This window comes from Vicia villosa, linkage group LG1 (assembly GCF_029867415.1).
Source record: "Vicia villosa cultivar HV-30 ecotype Madison, WI linkage group LG1, Vvil1.0, whole genome shotgun sequence".
NCBI lineage: Eukaryota > Viridiplantae > Streptophyta > Magnoliopsida > Fabales > Fabaceae > Vicia > Vicia villosa.
In genome coordinates, this window is record NC_081180.1 from 225,098,343 (window position 1) to 225,112,439 (window position 14,097).

The following is a 14,097-nucleotide window of genomic DNA, read 5'->3' on the forward strand; positions in this document are numbered from 1 at the left end:
AGACATGCAATAAACAAGGCATTTTTCACATTTTTGACTGATGAAATCGATTTCCCTACTGGGTAAATCGATTTCCCTGCAGCAATCTTCACCAAAATCACATTCTGGACAGCATGAAATCGATTTCCCTCCTGGGTAAATCGATTTCCCTAAGTGTATTTTGCGCCAATTTCTCTTCTGGAACAGAGTGAAATCGATTTCCCTCCTGGGTAAATCGATTTCCTTCAGGCAAAATTCAAAAAATATAAGGAGGGAAGCTTGACATCATTTTGGCACCTTTTTATTTGATCATTTTACCAATTTTCCACCTCATCAAAATTAATCCCTTCATTAAACCCACTTAAACCTCATTTTACCATTTCTTACCATTTAAACACCACTTTAATCATCAATTAAACACAAGTTAATCACCAAATGCCAAAAGACCAAATTGCCACTACTCTTGCTCCAATTCTATAAATAGAGGCCTTGCCTCTCTCATTTCTAAAAGCTTTGAGAGCCAACAAATCCCTTGCAATTTCTCTCCTCATCCCTACCAAATTCACCAAAGCTCTTTTTCTTTCATAAAGTTTGTGAGTCACATCTTGAACCTCACAAACTTTGAGCTAAGCCACCATCCATTTCACTCTTTTTTCTTCAATTGTTGAGAGATCAAGATTTGTGTTGGTGATTCTTGAAGTAGATCCAAGTTTGTGCAAGATTTGGTAAATTCTCTTCATCCTTTTTGTGTATCATGATGTAGATCCTTTGTGGTTTGTGTTCAATGCATCTTTGATGCTATATTGGTGCTATTTGATGGTGATTTGATGGAAAATTCGTGCTCCAATTGATATGTGATCATAAGGTGTTTGTATGTTTGCTTAAGTCAAGTTTTATGCCTTTAAATGTTGTTTTTGCTGAAATTTGCACTGGTCAAATCGATTTCCTTAAGGCTCAAATCGATTTCATGCTGTACGTAACTTGTTTTTTTTGAAAACTGCCTTATGGAAATCGATTTCCCTCTGCATGAAATCGATTTCCTGCTGGCAGAATGTGGTTTTTTGCCTTTTTTATGCTTGTTTTGGTTTCCTACTTCCTCCACTTCATTAATATCATTGGATCTAGGATGTTGATAGGTTTGAAATGACCTAATCCATAATATTAGATGAATGATATTAATGATAGTGTGAGTTGATTATCTTTTGTGTTTTCATTCTTATTTTCATCTTATCTTTCTTTTGATCGATGAAAGTCTTAACATCTTGAGAATTCTATGGATTCTTGATGAAGACTAGATCAATTTGTTTCTATTCTTATCTTTTTCATCTTGCTTTCTTTGATCGATGAAAGTCTTAACATCTTGAGAATTCTATGGATTCTTGATGAAGACTAGATCAATTTGTTTTCCTTATTATCTTTTCATCACATTTGCTTTTGATCGATGAAAGTCTTAATATCTTGAGAATTCTATGGATTCTTGATGAAGACTAGATCAATTTGTTTTCCTTATTATCTTTTCATCACATTTGCTTTTGATCGATGAAAGTCTTAATATCTTGAGAATTCTATGGATTCTTGATAAAGACTAGATCAATTTGTTTCTATTCTTATCTTTCTCATCTTATTTTCTTTTGATCGATGAAAGCCTTAATATCTAGAGAATTCTATGGATTCTTGATAAAGGCTAGATCATTTCTTCTTCTCCTTCTTATTTCTTTTGATTGATGATCTTGATACATGGAGAGTTCTCCTACATTTGTCCCGACTCGATAAAAAGATCAAACATGGAAGAGAATTGTATGCGGTTGATTTAAGACTTGTGGAGGTTTTTATCGTGTAGTCGCTATGATTTTATCAAGCTTCTGATAAGCCCCATTGACTTTAAATCCGAGTACATCATTCACTCACCATAGATCTTCCTACTAACTTTGATAACATACTTGACAAGTTTCAAGATGGTTATCTTTAACATTTAACAACTAACTTTAATTTCCGCACCTTTACTATACCGCTCTTTATATTACCGCTCTTTATATTTCTCGCTTTATAGCTTTACTTTATCATTTCATCATATTTACTTTCCGTCATTTTTTCTTTGTCCACTTGGACATATGTTTATGCTTCTGTTATTTTTCTTTTGTCCACTTGGACCATACTTTATTTTTCCGCTAAAACACTAATAAATAACCAAAATCTAAAAAATACATAAGGCTCTCTTTGGACTATCAGTTAATATCCCTAGCGCTTTGGAGATTCGGACTTATGGACCTAGTACCTCTGGACTCATTCTATTGCTATCCTATGATTGTTCTGTCTGTCTGGCATTGTTCTGTTGTATGTTTATGTGTGCAGGTATTTCCTTGAAAGCCCTTGATGGTTAATTCCAAGGCATTGAGATAAGGATTTTACCCGAAAACAGCCGTTACTCTGCCCGATTTTCGTCAGAATCTTAATATGCTTAATGAAAAATGGTGCTAAGACAATAAGTTCATCTGGATCCCCAAGTGTTAATGTGTTGGTATTGATAAATCCAAAGGATGGGAAAACTACCTTGGCTCTTAATGTCAAGTGTTGGCTTCTTATTTGGTTAGACCGTTTCTTTCCTTAGCTTTTATTTTATGCATTAGGTTAGCCTCTTCATCTCCTCCCATTCTTAAATTTTCAAAATCTTCTCCCTTTTTCCAAAATATTCTTATGTTTGCAAACCTTTTCAAAACCTTTTTCTTAAAAATATCTTTCGCCCTTAGTGGCTTTTCTTCAAAAGTTTAGACACCGTTAATTGTCGAAACGAGTGGTTATACCCCACGATTTTGAAATTGATTGATAATAACGAGATCTTTTCCGCGTGAGAGAGCTAGTGGCATACTCGTTGATTTTATCCGAGTTGGCGCCCTTCTTTCATTTGCGATGCAAAGAACTTGTTTGTTCTCATGCTCAAGATCAATGGCTGAGTATTTCTCTCTAACGACAACAAAGTGTTTATTCGTTTTAAAAACGTTTTTCCCAAAAGCGGAACTACATTAGCTCTGACTTCTCCATTGCACCGAGGAGGTATGTAGGCCCAAAGCTAAACGCTTTGCCGAGCTTATTTTAAAAATAAAACAAACCGTTTTTTAGCACACACACAACACAGATTTTCAAAAAGGTTCCCGTGGAGTACCACGGATATGAGGGGTGCTTTAAACCTTCCCCTCATATAATCAACACCCGTACCTGAGATCTCTTTCTTGTTTTAAAAACAAAACTTTGGGTTTTTCGTTCTTTTCCCTTTTCCTTTGAAAAAATAAAGCGCGGTGGCGATTTCAAAACGGAATATTGATTCGAGTCAATCCCATGGCTTCGATATCAGATCTTCCCCGCTACAGAAAAATGGCGACTCCACTGGGGATTTCAGTTTTTTAAGTGTGTTAAGCCTATTTTTGTTTATCTGTGTGTTTTATCTGTATATATTGTTGTGTGCTTTGTGTGTTTATTTTCATTTTTTTTTCTTTTTGGTGCTCGATGGTTCCTCTGTGATGAGACAAAGTTCTAACCCGAACTTTGGTGAGTAACTTGAGATAGGAGGTGGTAAGACCAATAGTCGCATGTCAGGAGCAATCCTTACCATGAGCGTCATATGGTGGAACCCCAATCAGTGGAGGCCTCATGGAAGGTAGTAGAGGTTGTTACGAACCATCGTGATAACGCTATTACTTTCAATAGTGAGTGTCCGTAGAAGCTGAATGGCCTAGAACCCTTTAAACCAATCTAAGCCTTTTTTAGGATGTAGTGCAGAAACAAGATCAAGTACCAATTTGAGCTTGTTGTCATGCGATACTACGCTCAGACGAGGTCTTTTTAGGCATATTATTGGCGCCCATGAGCAATTGTGCGTGCCGGTAATATCCGATAGAAGATTGAAAACTCTGGGAACCTTTGTAGAACCCGACTGGCAGGTACAAAATTCCCTAGATCACTCCTTGTGGGATGGGTAGACCTATGGCTCCATGCTCGTGACGTCGAACCTTTGAACTATGATCTTATGTGACCTTGCATGCTCTTGATTGTGGTTGATGCATAAACCATGCATTCATGCATCCATGAAAACTCTTTTTCTTTTGATTTTCAAGGAACTTAGAGGTCTTTCCTTGTAAACATCATAAGTTTCATCAAACTCAATGGATCTTGGGTGTTGATGGGGTGAAAACTCTAATCCACCAAAGTGGATGATTGATTTTGATGATAACTTAATCAAAGCTTTAGTCCAATGTTTGAGTGTTTACAAGTTAATATCTTAAGTTCCTTGAAACTCAAAAATTAAAAATAAAAAAAACAAATTATTTGCATTGCATGCATCATTCTGCATTTGGTCTTGCTCTCTAAAGAAGTTTTTTCCAGAGCCTTATTTCCTTTCTCCTGGTATCATCAGTGCAACGCTCGTGCTAAGAAGAAATGGAAAGTATCAAACAAGAGATTCTTGAACTCCGCAAAGAGGTGGTTACTTTGAAGGCTGGTATGGAGCATCTGACTGCTCTGGTTGAGGCTCTAGTTGCTGCCCAAGTCAATCCTCCTATGATGGAAGAAAGGATGGCAAAGGTCTTTCTTGAAACTCTGAACTCGTTCTTTCCCAAGGGGACAGTAGTCAGTACACCTGCCGACTTCCACAGAGAGGTGGATATGAAAGCGCTTCTAGAAAAGGATGTCCGAAAGGAATGTTTGTTTGAAGAAGGTAACTCAGCTGGTAGTGTGAAGAAGTTTGGTAATGACTTTTCAAAGAAGAGAATCAGGGGAGGAAACAATCATCATCAACATCATCATGTTTCCTATATCATTCCTGTATCCAATTCAATTCATGCAACTCCAGATTATCAGCAAAGTACTCGTCAACAAGCTCCTCCACTGAATGAGCAAAATCAATCTCGAAAGCCTAATTTTGATCCTATCCCTATGACCTACACAGAATTGTTCCCTGCTCTAATTCATAAGAATTTGGTTCAGACAAGGTCACCACCTCCAATTCCAGAGAAGATTCCATGGTGGTACAATGCTGATGTTACTTGCGCTTTTCATCAGGATGCTCCCGGACACAGTTTAGAAGATTGTTGGGCTCTAAAGGTTGAAGTTCAAAGATTGACTCGTGCTGGTATTTTGTCTTTCCGAGACATTGGCCCTGATGTTCAAGCCAATTCTTTGCCAAAGCATGAATGAATCACTATTGATGGTAGCCTGAAGTTTGAAAGATGTTTCCTTCAGCACAAACCCAGATGGAGAAAGCCTTCTCAGTTTTTTTAGTATTCTTACTGATTTTCATTTGTAATATTACTTGTTTTTCAAATGCATTGTTTGCATGTAGAAACTTGTTTATTTTTGAATGTTAATGCTAATGCAACAATAATGTTTGTCTTGAAGTAATCCATTCGTTTCACTCATGTTTATTTGTTTTTATGCATTATGATACCAATTGCTTTTGCCAAACTCTTGCTCATGCAAAGATTGGAGGGAGGATGATGATCTGAAAACGCAAAATTTCTGGTTGTATGCTTTTGAATAAGACCCTGCTGATGATGTACAGGCATTGTTTCAAATTCCCAAACACCGGAGATATAAGGAAGATAATCCCTTGTTAACCCCTTTGAGCCTTGAAGTAGGAGTTTCTTTTCTAAACGAAAAAACCCTAAATTTTAACCTGGGGCAGGGTAGTGTTCAGTTGATTTGACCGAGTGTTCATATTTCAAAAAGGATTGTGCATCCAAAGGTCAAGCATGTCATATCCACATCAATGGTTGGATCATGGGAAACCACAATGGTTATTCCCCGCGCATCAAAAGGCTGGAAAATGTGAAACCACAATGGTTATCCTTCATCCGCCAAGAAATGAGGCAGTCACAACCCTCTCAACAAGTCAAGACAAAGTCAATGTCACACGATTTGTTCAAATCAAAAAAAAAAAAAAAAAAAAAAAAAAAAAAAAAAGAAGAAGAAAAAAAGCTCGCTAAGTCAAAAACTTGAAAACAAGTGACTTAGGCAAAAGTTAGAGCATTCCGCTGGACGACCAATTCAAAAGAATCAGTCCAGGCAAAAGTTAGAGAAATAAATAAATAAAAAGAGAAAAGAGTGAAAAGTGAAAATAAAGGACTACAAAGCAAAAGTCCTCAAAAATGAACAAATCTGTGTGAATACAAAAATGAAGACAAAAGGGTGACTGCTACTCCAAGAAAGCTTCATTGGATCCTTAATGGCACAAAATCCTTTTGAGAGATGAATACTCATGTTGAGTTAACTGAACATAGGACTGGAGAACATCACGAAGTTGGGGTGGGCTAAATAAACTTTGAGCCTAAAAATCTTTTTTTTTTTTTTCTGAAAACCGTGAACCAGGCCACGTTACAACCCTCAAAAGTCCTAATTGAAGCAGGGTTTATTTCGAAAGCATACTTAAACAAGAAAGCGTTCCTGACTCCTATCGGTTATGCTGAAAACTTGTGTTGGTATCATATGCATAAAAAATAAAAAAAATCAATGTCATCTCTTAACTAGTGATTCATTCACAAAGTTATGCGACATCTTTTCGAAACTTCAAGACTTACATAATTGTTGCATTTTCATTATCATTCTCACAATAAACATTTTTCTGCTTGTAAACATTTGTTTGACATTCAGGAAGTTTACATCTGATCATCAGTAGAAAACTAAAACATTGCCAAGGGCATGCTGTTTTCCCAGTATAATGCTTTTGCAAGTTTGATTACCATCATGGGGCAAAGCTTGAAGACTTTGTCGAGTAAAAGAATGTGCCAAGTTTAGTCAATCTGGGGCAGTTACGTCGAGATTTGATGAATCTCTCCAAGAATTTGTTGATCTGGGGCAGATTATTCCAAAGTCTTCATGATGCCAAGGATCTCCATGAATCCTCTTGAAGCAATTCCTCTCATAGACCATGTAGTCTGGGGCAAGTTGTGAATCAGAAGTTACCTTGATCACCTCATTAGCTTGAAGCACAAAGGTTGTTGCCATGACCAATCCAGAGTATGTCACTCTCTACCAAGAAGTTTTGAGACAACGGTTGACTGTTGGGTTTTCTTTCTCACCTTGTGTTGAGTTTTGAACTAAAATCCCCCGCATGTTAACTTGTTTACTTTGATGTTAACTTCTTAGTTCCTCTACAAGTTCATAATGGTGATTTTATCCAAAGAAATTTTCTCTGATTCCCCATAATAGAGCTTGGGGTGTTGCCCGATCTTTTGATAAGAAGGGGATGATCTGTAAGTTCCTCGCAGAGACTGATAATCCTCAATGAGTTTGTTCCTCGTGGAAGAATTTTGCTTCGGTGTTCCTCCTCATCTCATTTGTTAGGATGGAATTAATCCCCAGTTGAGTTTATTCCTCAAGGGGCAAAGCTTTGTTTGGCCGTTTTTGTCCAGTTTGTTCTTGGAGCTGAACTTTGGTCTCTTGCAATACTATTTTGAACCTCTCTAGGCTGGGAAACCTAGATTGAGAAGGCATTTATTTTGCACCTCTTGAGGATTCTGCTTTCCCCAATAATGGAGAATTCATTTGTGATTGATGTTCTTATCAGATATTGAAAGGCTTATTTCCCACCAGTGTTGTCATTGCACTCCGTTGGAATTTGTACTTGAAAGCAAGAGGCAGGTTCTGTCCTTAGCATGTTTTGTTGACAACAAATGCAAGCCTCTTTATTTGAGCAAGTTTGTATGTCTCCACATATCAATCTTATCTTCAAAGCAAGTGATAATCTCTCAGGCTTTATGAACTTCTTGATTCCCAAATGGAAGAAGCTCAGCAAATGGTAAGTCGCTTCAGTATAAGTGACAGTTTGCAGTCAAGCAGAAAAAGCTCACTTTCCTTGAAAATCCCCATTGAATTTGTTTCTAGGTGGATAATATGTTTCAGTTATTCTGTTCAGATGTCTACGAACAGAATACCAGTGAGTTTTTTCCCTCACTTGGTCCAGTCTTTTTGAGGCAGCTTCTTTCCATTTGTTCATGGATTGAATTTTGGTTGCTGGACAATGAATATTGAGATTATGCATTTGTGTTGGCATCCTCAAATCATTATTGATTGCTCTTCACCATCAGTGATACGATGTACATCTCCTTCTACCTCCAGTGGGACGTTGGTAGTTCACCTTCAGTGGAACGTTGGTGTATTTTGTTATCTTTCATCGTCAGTGGTACGTCGATGTATTTCTCTTCAATACCTTCAGTGGAACGTGGGTATGTGTTATCGTTAGTGGTACGGCGATACATCTCTTTCTACCTCCAGTGGGACGTTGGTAGTTCACCTTCAGTGGAACGTTGGTGTATTTTGTTATCTTCATCGTCAGTGGTACGTCGATGTATTTCTCCTTAATACCTTCAGTGGAACGTGGGTATGTGTTATCGTCAGTGGTACGGCGGTACATCTCTTTCATCTTCAGTGGTACGTCGATGAATTATCTCCTTATATCATCAGTGGTACGGTGGTATATATCTCTTCATGCCTTCAGTGGAACGTTGGTATGTGTTATCGTCAGTGGTACGGCGGTACATCTCTTTCATCGTCAGTGGTACGTCGATGAATTACATCTCCTTATATCATCAGTGGTACGGTGGTATATCTCTTCATGCCTTCAGTGGAACGTTGGTATGTGTTATCGTCAGTGGTACGGCGGTACATCTCTTTCATCGTCAGTGGTACGTCGATGAATTACATCTCCTTATATCATCAGTGGTACGGTGGTATATATCTCTTCATGCCTTCAGTGGAACGTTGGTATGTGTTATCGTCAGTGGTACGGCGGTACATCTCTTTCATCGTCAGTGGTACGTCGATGAATCATCTCCTTTTATATCATCAGTGGTACGGTGGCATATCTCCTTAATACCTTCAGTGGAACGTGGGTATGTGTTATCGTCAGTGGTACGGCGGTACATCTCTTTCATCGTCAGTGGTACGTCGATGAATCATCTCCTTTTATATCATCAGTGGTACGGTGGTATATCTCCTTAATACCTTCAGTGGAACGTGGGTATGTGTTATCGTCAGTGGTACGGCGGTACATCTCTTTCATCTTCAGTGGTACGTCGATGAATTATTTCTCTTTCTACCTTCAGTGGAACGTGGGTATGTGTTATCATCAGTGGTACGGTGGTATATATATCTTCATGCCTTCAGTGGAACGTGGGTATGTGTTATCGTCAGTGGTACGGCGGTACATCTCTTTCATCTTCAGTGGTACGTCGATGAATTATCTCCTTTTATATCATCAGTGGTACGGTGGTATATCTCTTCATGCCTTCAGTGGAACGTTGGTATGTGTTATCGTCAGTGGTACGGCGGTACATCTCTTTCATCGTCAGTGGTACGTCGATGAATTACATCTCCTTATATCATCAGTGGTACGGTGGTATATATCTCTTCATGCCTTCAGTGGAACGTTGGTATGTGTTATCGTCAGTGGTACGGCGGTACATCTCTTTCATCGTCAGTGGTACGTCGATGAATCATCTCCTTTTATATCATCAGTGGTACGGTGGTATATCTCCTTAATACCTTCAGTGGAACGTGGGTATGTGTTATCGTCAGTGGTACGGCGGTACATCTCTTTCATCGTCAGTGGTACGTCGATGAATCATCTCCTTTTATATCATCAGTGGTACGGTGGTATATCTCCTTAATACCTTCAGTGGAACGTGGGTATGTGTTATCGTCAGTGGTACGGCGGTACATCTCTTCATCAGTGGTACGATGATCTGATTTCTGTTAACAGAAGATGGGTATTCAGATACATACTGTCTCATCCCCAGTGAAAGAGGATTACCCCTTTTCTCATCCCCAGTGAAAGAGGATGCTCTAACCTCTCTGACGCGAAGTGTTTCCCCAGAAAAATTTCTTTTCCCACTAAAAGTTCCGTCTCCAACAAAGTCTTGCCTTCCTCAGAGGAGTTCCTACTTGCAAGACATCTGTTTCCCCAGCGGAGTTATATCAAGACATTTGTTTTCCCCAGTGGATCACCTGATACTCCCCAGTGTTATCATTATCATCACATGCATTCATTAACATTGCATTGCATCTTAGGATCAAAAATTGTGTTTTATATATTTAAGTCTCTTCGATTTTTGTCAAAACGAAGATTTCCAAATCATCGTATCTCCAAATCGAAGAAACTTAAAAAGGGGCATCTGTCATACCCCAATTTTTGACCCTAAGATCCTATATCATTCACATCTCAATCACTAATCAAGAGCTTCACTTGGAAGTTTTGTTTATGGTGTTGCACTCACCTCATCAATAAGAGGGACCATCAAGCACCAATGATTGTGTATCTTGTATGCTTATACTAACCCAAATACCAAAAATATTGCTTTGTTTCTTTGTAGACTTTTGTTTTGTAGGTACCAAGCCAAGACATGCAATAAACAAGGCATTTTTCACATTTTTGACTGATGAAATCGATTTCCCTACTGGGTAAATCGATTTCCCTGCAGCAATCTTCACCAAAATCACATTCTGGACAGCATGAAATCGATTTCCCTCCTGGGTAAATCGATTTCCCTAAGTGTATTTTGCGCCAATTTCTCTTCTGGAACAGAGTGAAATCGATTTCCCTCCTGGGTAAATCGATTTCCTTCAGGCAAAATTCAAAAAATATAAGGAGGGAAGCTTGACATCATTTTGGCACCTTTTTATTTGATCATTTTACCAATTTTCCACCTCATCAAAATTAATCCCTTCATTAAACCCACTTAAACCTCATTTTACCATTTCTTACCATTTAAACACCACTTTAATCATCAATTAAACACAAGTTAATCACCAAATGCCAAAAGACCAAATTGCCACTACTCTTGCTCCAATTCTATAAATAGAGGCCTTGCCTCTCTCATTTCTAAAAGCTTTGAGAGCCAACAAATCCCTTGCAATTTCTCTCCTCATCCCTACCAAATTCACCAAAGCTCTTTTTCTTTCATAAAGTTTGTGAGTCACATCTTGAACCTCACAAACTTTGAGCTAAGCCACCATCCATTTCACTCTTTTTTCTTCAATTGTTGAGAGATCAAGATTTGTGTTGGTGATTCTTGAAGTAGATCCAAGTTTGTGCAAGATTTGGTAAATTCTCTTCATCCTTTTTGTGTATCATGATGTAGATCCTTTGTGGTTTGTGTTCAATGCATCTTTGATGCTATATTGGTGCTATTTGATGGTGATTTGATGGAAAATTCGTGCTCCAATTGATATGTGATCATAAGGTGTTTGTATGTTTGCTTAAGTCAAGTTTTATGCCTTTAAATGTTGTTTTTGCTGAAATTTGCACTGGTCAAATCGATTTCCTTAAGGCTCAAATCGATTTCATGCTGTACGTAACTTGTTTTTTTTGAAAACTGCCTTATGGAAATCGATTTCCCTCTGCATGAAATCGATTTCCTGCTGGCAGAATGTGGTTTTTTGCCTTTTTTATGCTTGTTTTGGTTTCCTACTTCCTCCACTTCATTAATATCATTGGATCTAGGATGTTGATAGGTTTGAAATGACCTAATCCATAATATTAGATGAATGATATTAATGATAGTGTGAGTTGATTATCTTTTGTGTTTTCATTCTTATTTTCATCTTATCTTTCTTTTGATCGATGAAAGTCTTAACATCTTGAGAATTCTATGGATTCTTGATGAAGACTAGATCAATTTGTTTCTATTCTTATCTTTTTCATCTTGCTTTCTTTGATCGATGAAAGTCTTAACATCTTGAGAATTCTATGGATTCTTGATGAAGACTAGATCAATTTGTTTTCCTTATTATCTTTTCATCACATTTGCTTTTGATCGATGAAAGTCTTAATATCTTGAGAATTCTATGGATTCTTGATGAAGACTAGATCAATTTGTTTTCCTTATTATCTTTTCATCACATTTGCTTTTGATCGATGAAAGTCTTAATATCTTGAGAATTCTATGGATTCTTGATAAAGACTAGATCAATTTGTTTCTATTCTTATCTTTCTCATCTTATTTTCTTTTGATCGATGAAAGCCTTAATATCTAGAGAATTCTATGGATTCTTGATAAAGGCTAGATCATTTCTTCTTCTCCTTCTTATTTCTTTTGATTGATGATCTTGATACATGGAGAGTTCTCCTACATTTGTCCCGACTCGATAAAAAGATCAAACATGGAAGAGAATTGTATGCGGTTGATTTAAGACTTGTGGAGGTTTTTATCGTGTAGTCGCTATGATTTTATCAAGCTTCTGATAAGCCCCATTGACTTTAAATCCGAGTACATCATTCACTCACCATAGATCTTCCTACTAACTTTGATAACATACTTGACAAGTTTCAAGATGGTTATCTTTAACATTTAACAACTAACTTTAATTTCCGCACCTTTACTATACCGCTCTTTATATTACCGCTCTTTATATTTCTCGCTTTATAGCTTTACTTTATCATTTCATCATATTTACTTTCCGTCATTTTTTCTTTGTCCACTTGGACATATGTTTATGCTTCTGTTATTTTTCTTTTGTCCACTTGGACCATACTTTATTTTTCCGCTAAAACACTAATAAATAACCAAAATCTAAAAAATACATAAGGCTCTCTTTGGACTATCAGTTAATATCCCTAGCGCTTTGGAGATTCGGACTTATGGACCTAGTACCTCTGGACTCATTCTATTGCTATCCTATGATTGTTCTGTCTGTCTGGCATTGTTCTGTTGTATGTTTATGTGTGCAGGTATTTCCTTGAAAGCCCTTGATGGTTAATTCCAAGGCATTGAGATAAGGATTTTACCCGAAAACAGCCGTTACTCTGCCCGATTTTCGTCAGAATCTTAATATGCTTAATGAAAAATGGTGCTAAGACAATAAGTTCATCTGGATCCCCAAGTGTTAATGTGTTGGTATTGATAAATCCAAAGGATGGGAAAACTACCTTGGCTCTTAATGTCAAGTGTTGGCTTCTTATTTGGTTAGACCGTTTCTTTCCTTAGCTTTTATTTTATGCATTAGGTTAGCCTCTTCATCTCCTCCCATTCTTAAATTTTCAAAATCTTCTCCCTTTTTCCAAAATATTCTTATGTTTGCAAACCTTTTCAAAACCTTTTTCTTAAAAATATCTTTCGCCCTTAGTGGCTTTTCTTCAAAAGTTTAGACACCGTTAATTGTCGAAACGAGTGGTTATACCCCACGATTTTGAAATTGATTGATAATAACGAGATCTTTTCCGCGTGAGAGAGCTAGTGGCATACTCGTTGATTTTATCCGAGTTGGCGCCCTTCTTTCATTTGCGATGCAAAGAACTTGTTTGTTCTCATGCTCAAGATCAATGGCTGAGTATTTCTCTCTAACGACAACAAAGTGTTTATTCGTTTTAAAAACGTTTTTCCCAAAAGCGGAACTACATTAGCTCTGACTTCTCCATTGCACCGAGGAGGTATGTAGGCCCAAAGCTAAACGCTTTGCCGAGCTTATTTTAAAAATAAAACAAACCGTTTTTTAGCACACACACAACACAGATTTTCAAAAAGGTTCCCGTGGAGTACCACGGATATGAGGGGTGCTTTAAACCTTCCCCTCATATAATCAACACCCGTACCTGAGATCTCTTTCTTGTTTTAAAAACAAAACTTTGGGTTTTTCGTTCTTTTCCCTTTTCCTTTGAAAAAATAAAGCGCGGTGGCGATTTCAAAACGGAATATTGATTCGAGTCAATCCCATGGCTTCGATATCAGATCTTCCCCGCTACACACACCAGAAATGATATTCGAAGAGGATGGTGAAGATTTTGCTACCGATGTCGTCTCGTTCGCTAGGGCATCCCCGTGTGTTATGAATGAAATAAAGTACCTGCTATGTTTAAATTTTATGGGAAATTTATTTTACAATGGTTGCGAGCTTCAACTGTAGTGATTGTTATAAAAATCAATTTAAACCAAATGGAATCGAGACTAGAATCATGAACGAATCACTTTCCTTATAGTATTTCGAGCACTCTCAAATTGTCTTAGAGTTTCTATGCAGGAATACCCAAGATAATTCAGTCTTCTCGAGTCTGCGCAAGATCGACGAAAACTCGAATGTAGCGAAGAGTGTCTGGAATTTATTCTATAGAATTTGGGTTTTTGTGTTGTGTTTTCT

The 14,097-nt window shown here is 37.5% G+C and overlaps 1 protein-coding gene across 1 annotated transcript; it reads left to right on the top strand.

Moving 5' to 3' along the window:
• The first annotated feature begins 506 nt into the window (after positions 1–506).
• LOC131623163 (uncharacterized) lies at positions 507–5,359 on the top strand. The gene is made up of 2 exons (XM_058894171.1): positions 507–704; positions 4,388–5,359. Exon 2 carries the CDS (start codon positions 4,411–4,413, stop codon positions 5,164–5,166), a length of 756 nt encoding a protein of 251 aa, XP_058750154.1. The 5' UTR covers positions 507–704; positions 4,388–4,410; the 3' UTR covers positions 5,167–5,359.
• The last annotated feature ends 8,738 nt before the right edge of the window (positions 5,360–14,097 follow it).

What these genes read in the sequence shown, in the direction of transcription:
- LOC131623163 (XM_058894171.1), top strand. Translation starts at nt 4,411, where the DNA reads ATGGAAAGTATCAAACAAGAGATTCTTGAACTCCGCAAAGAGGTGGTT.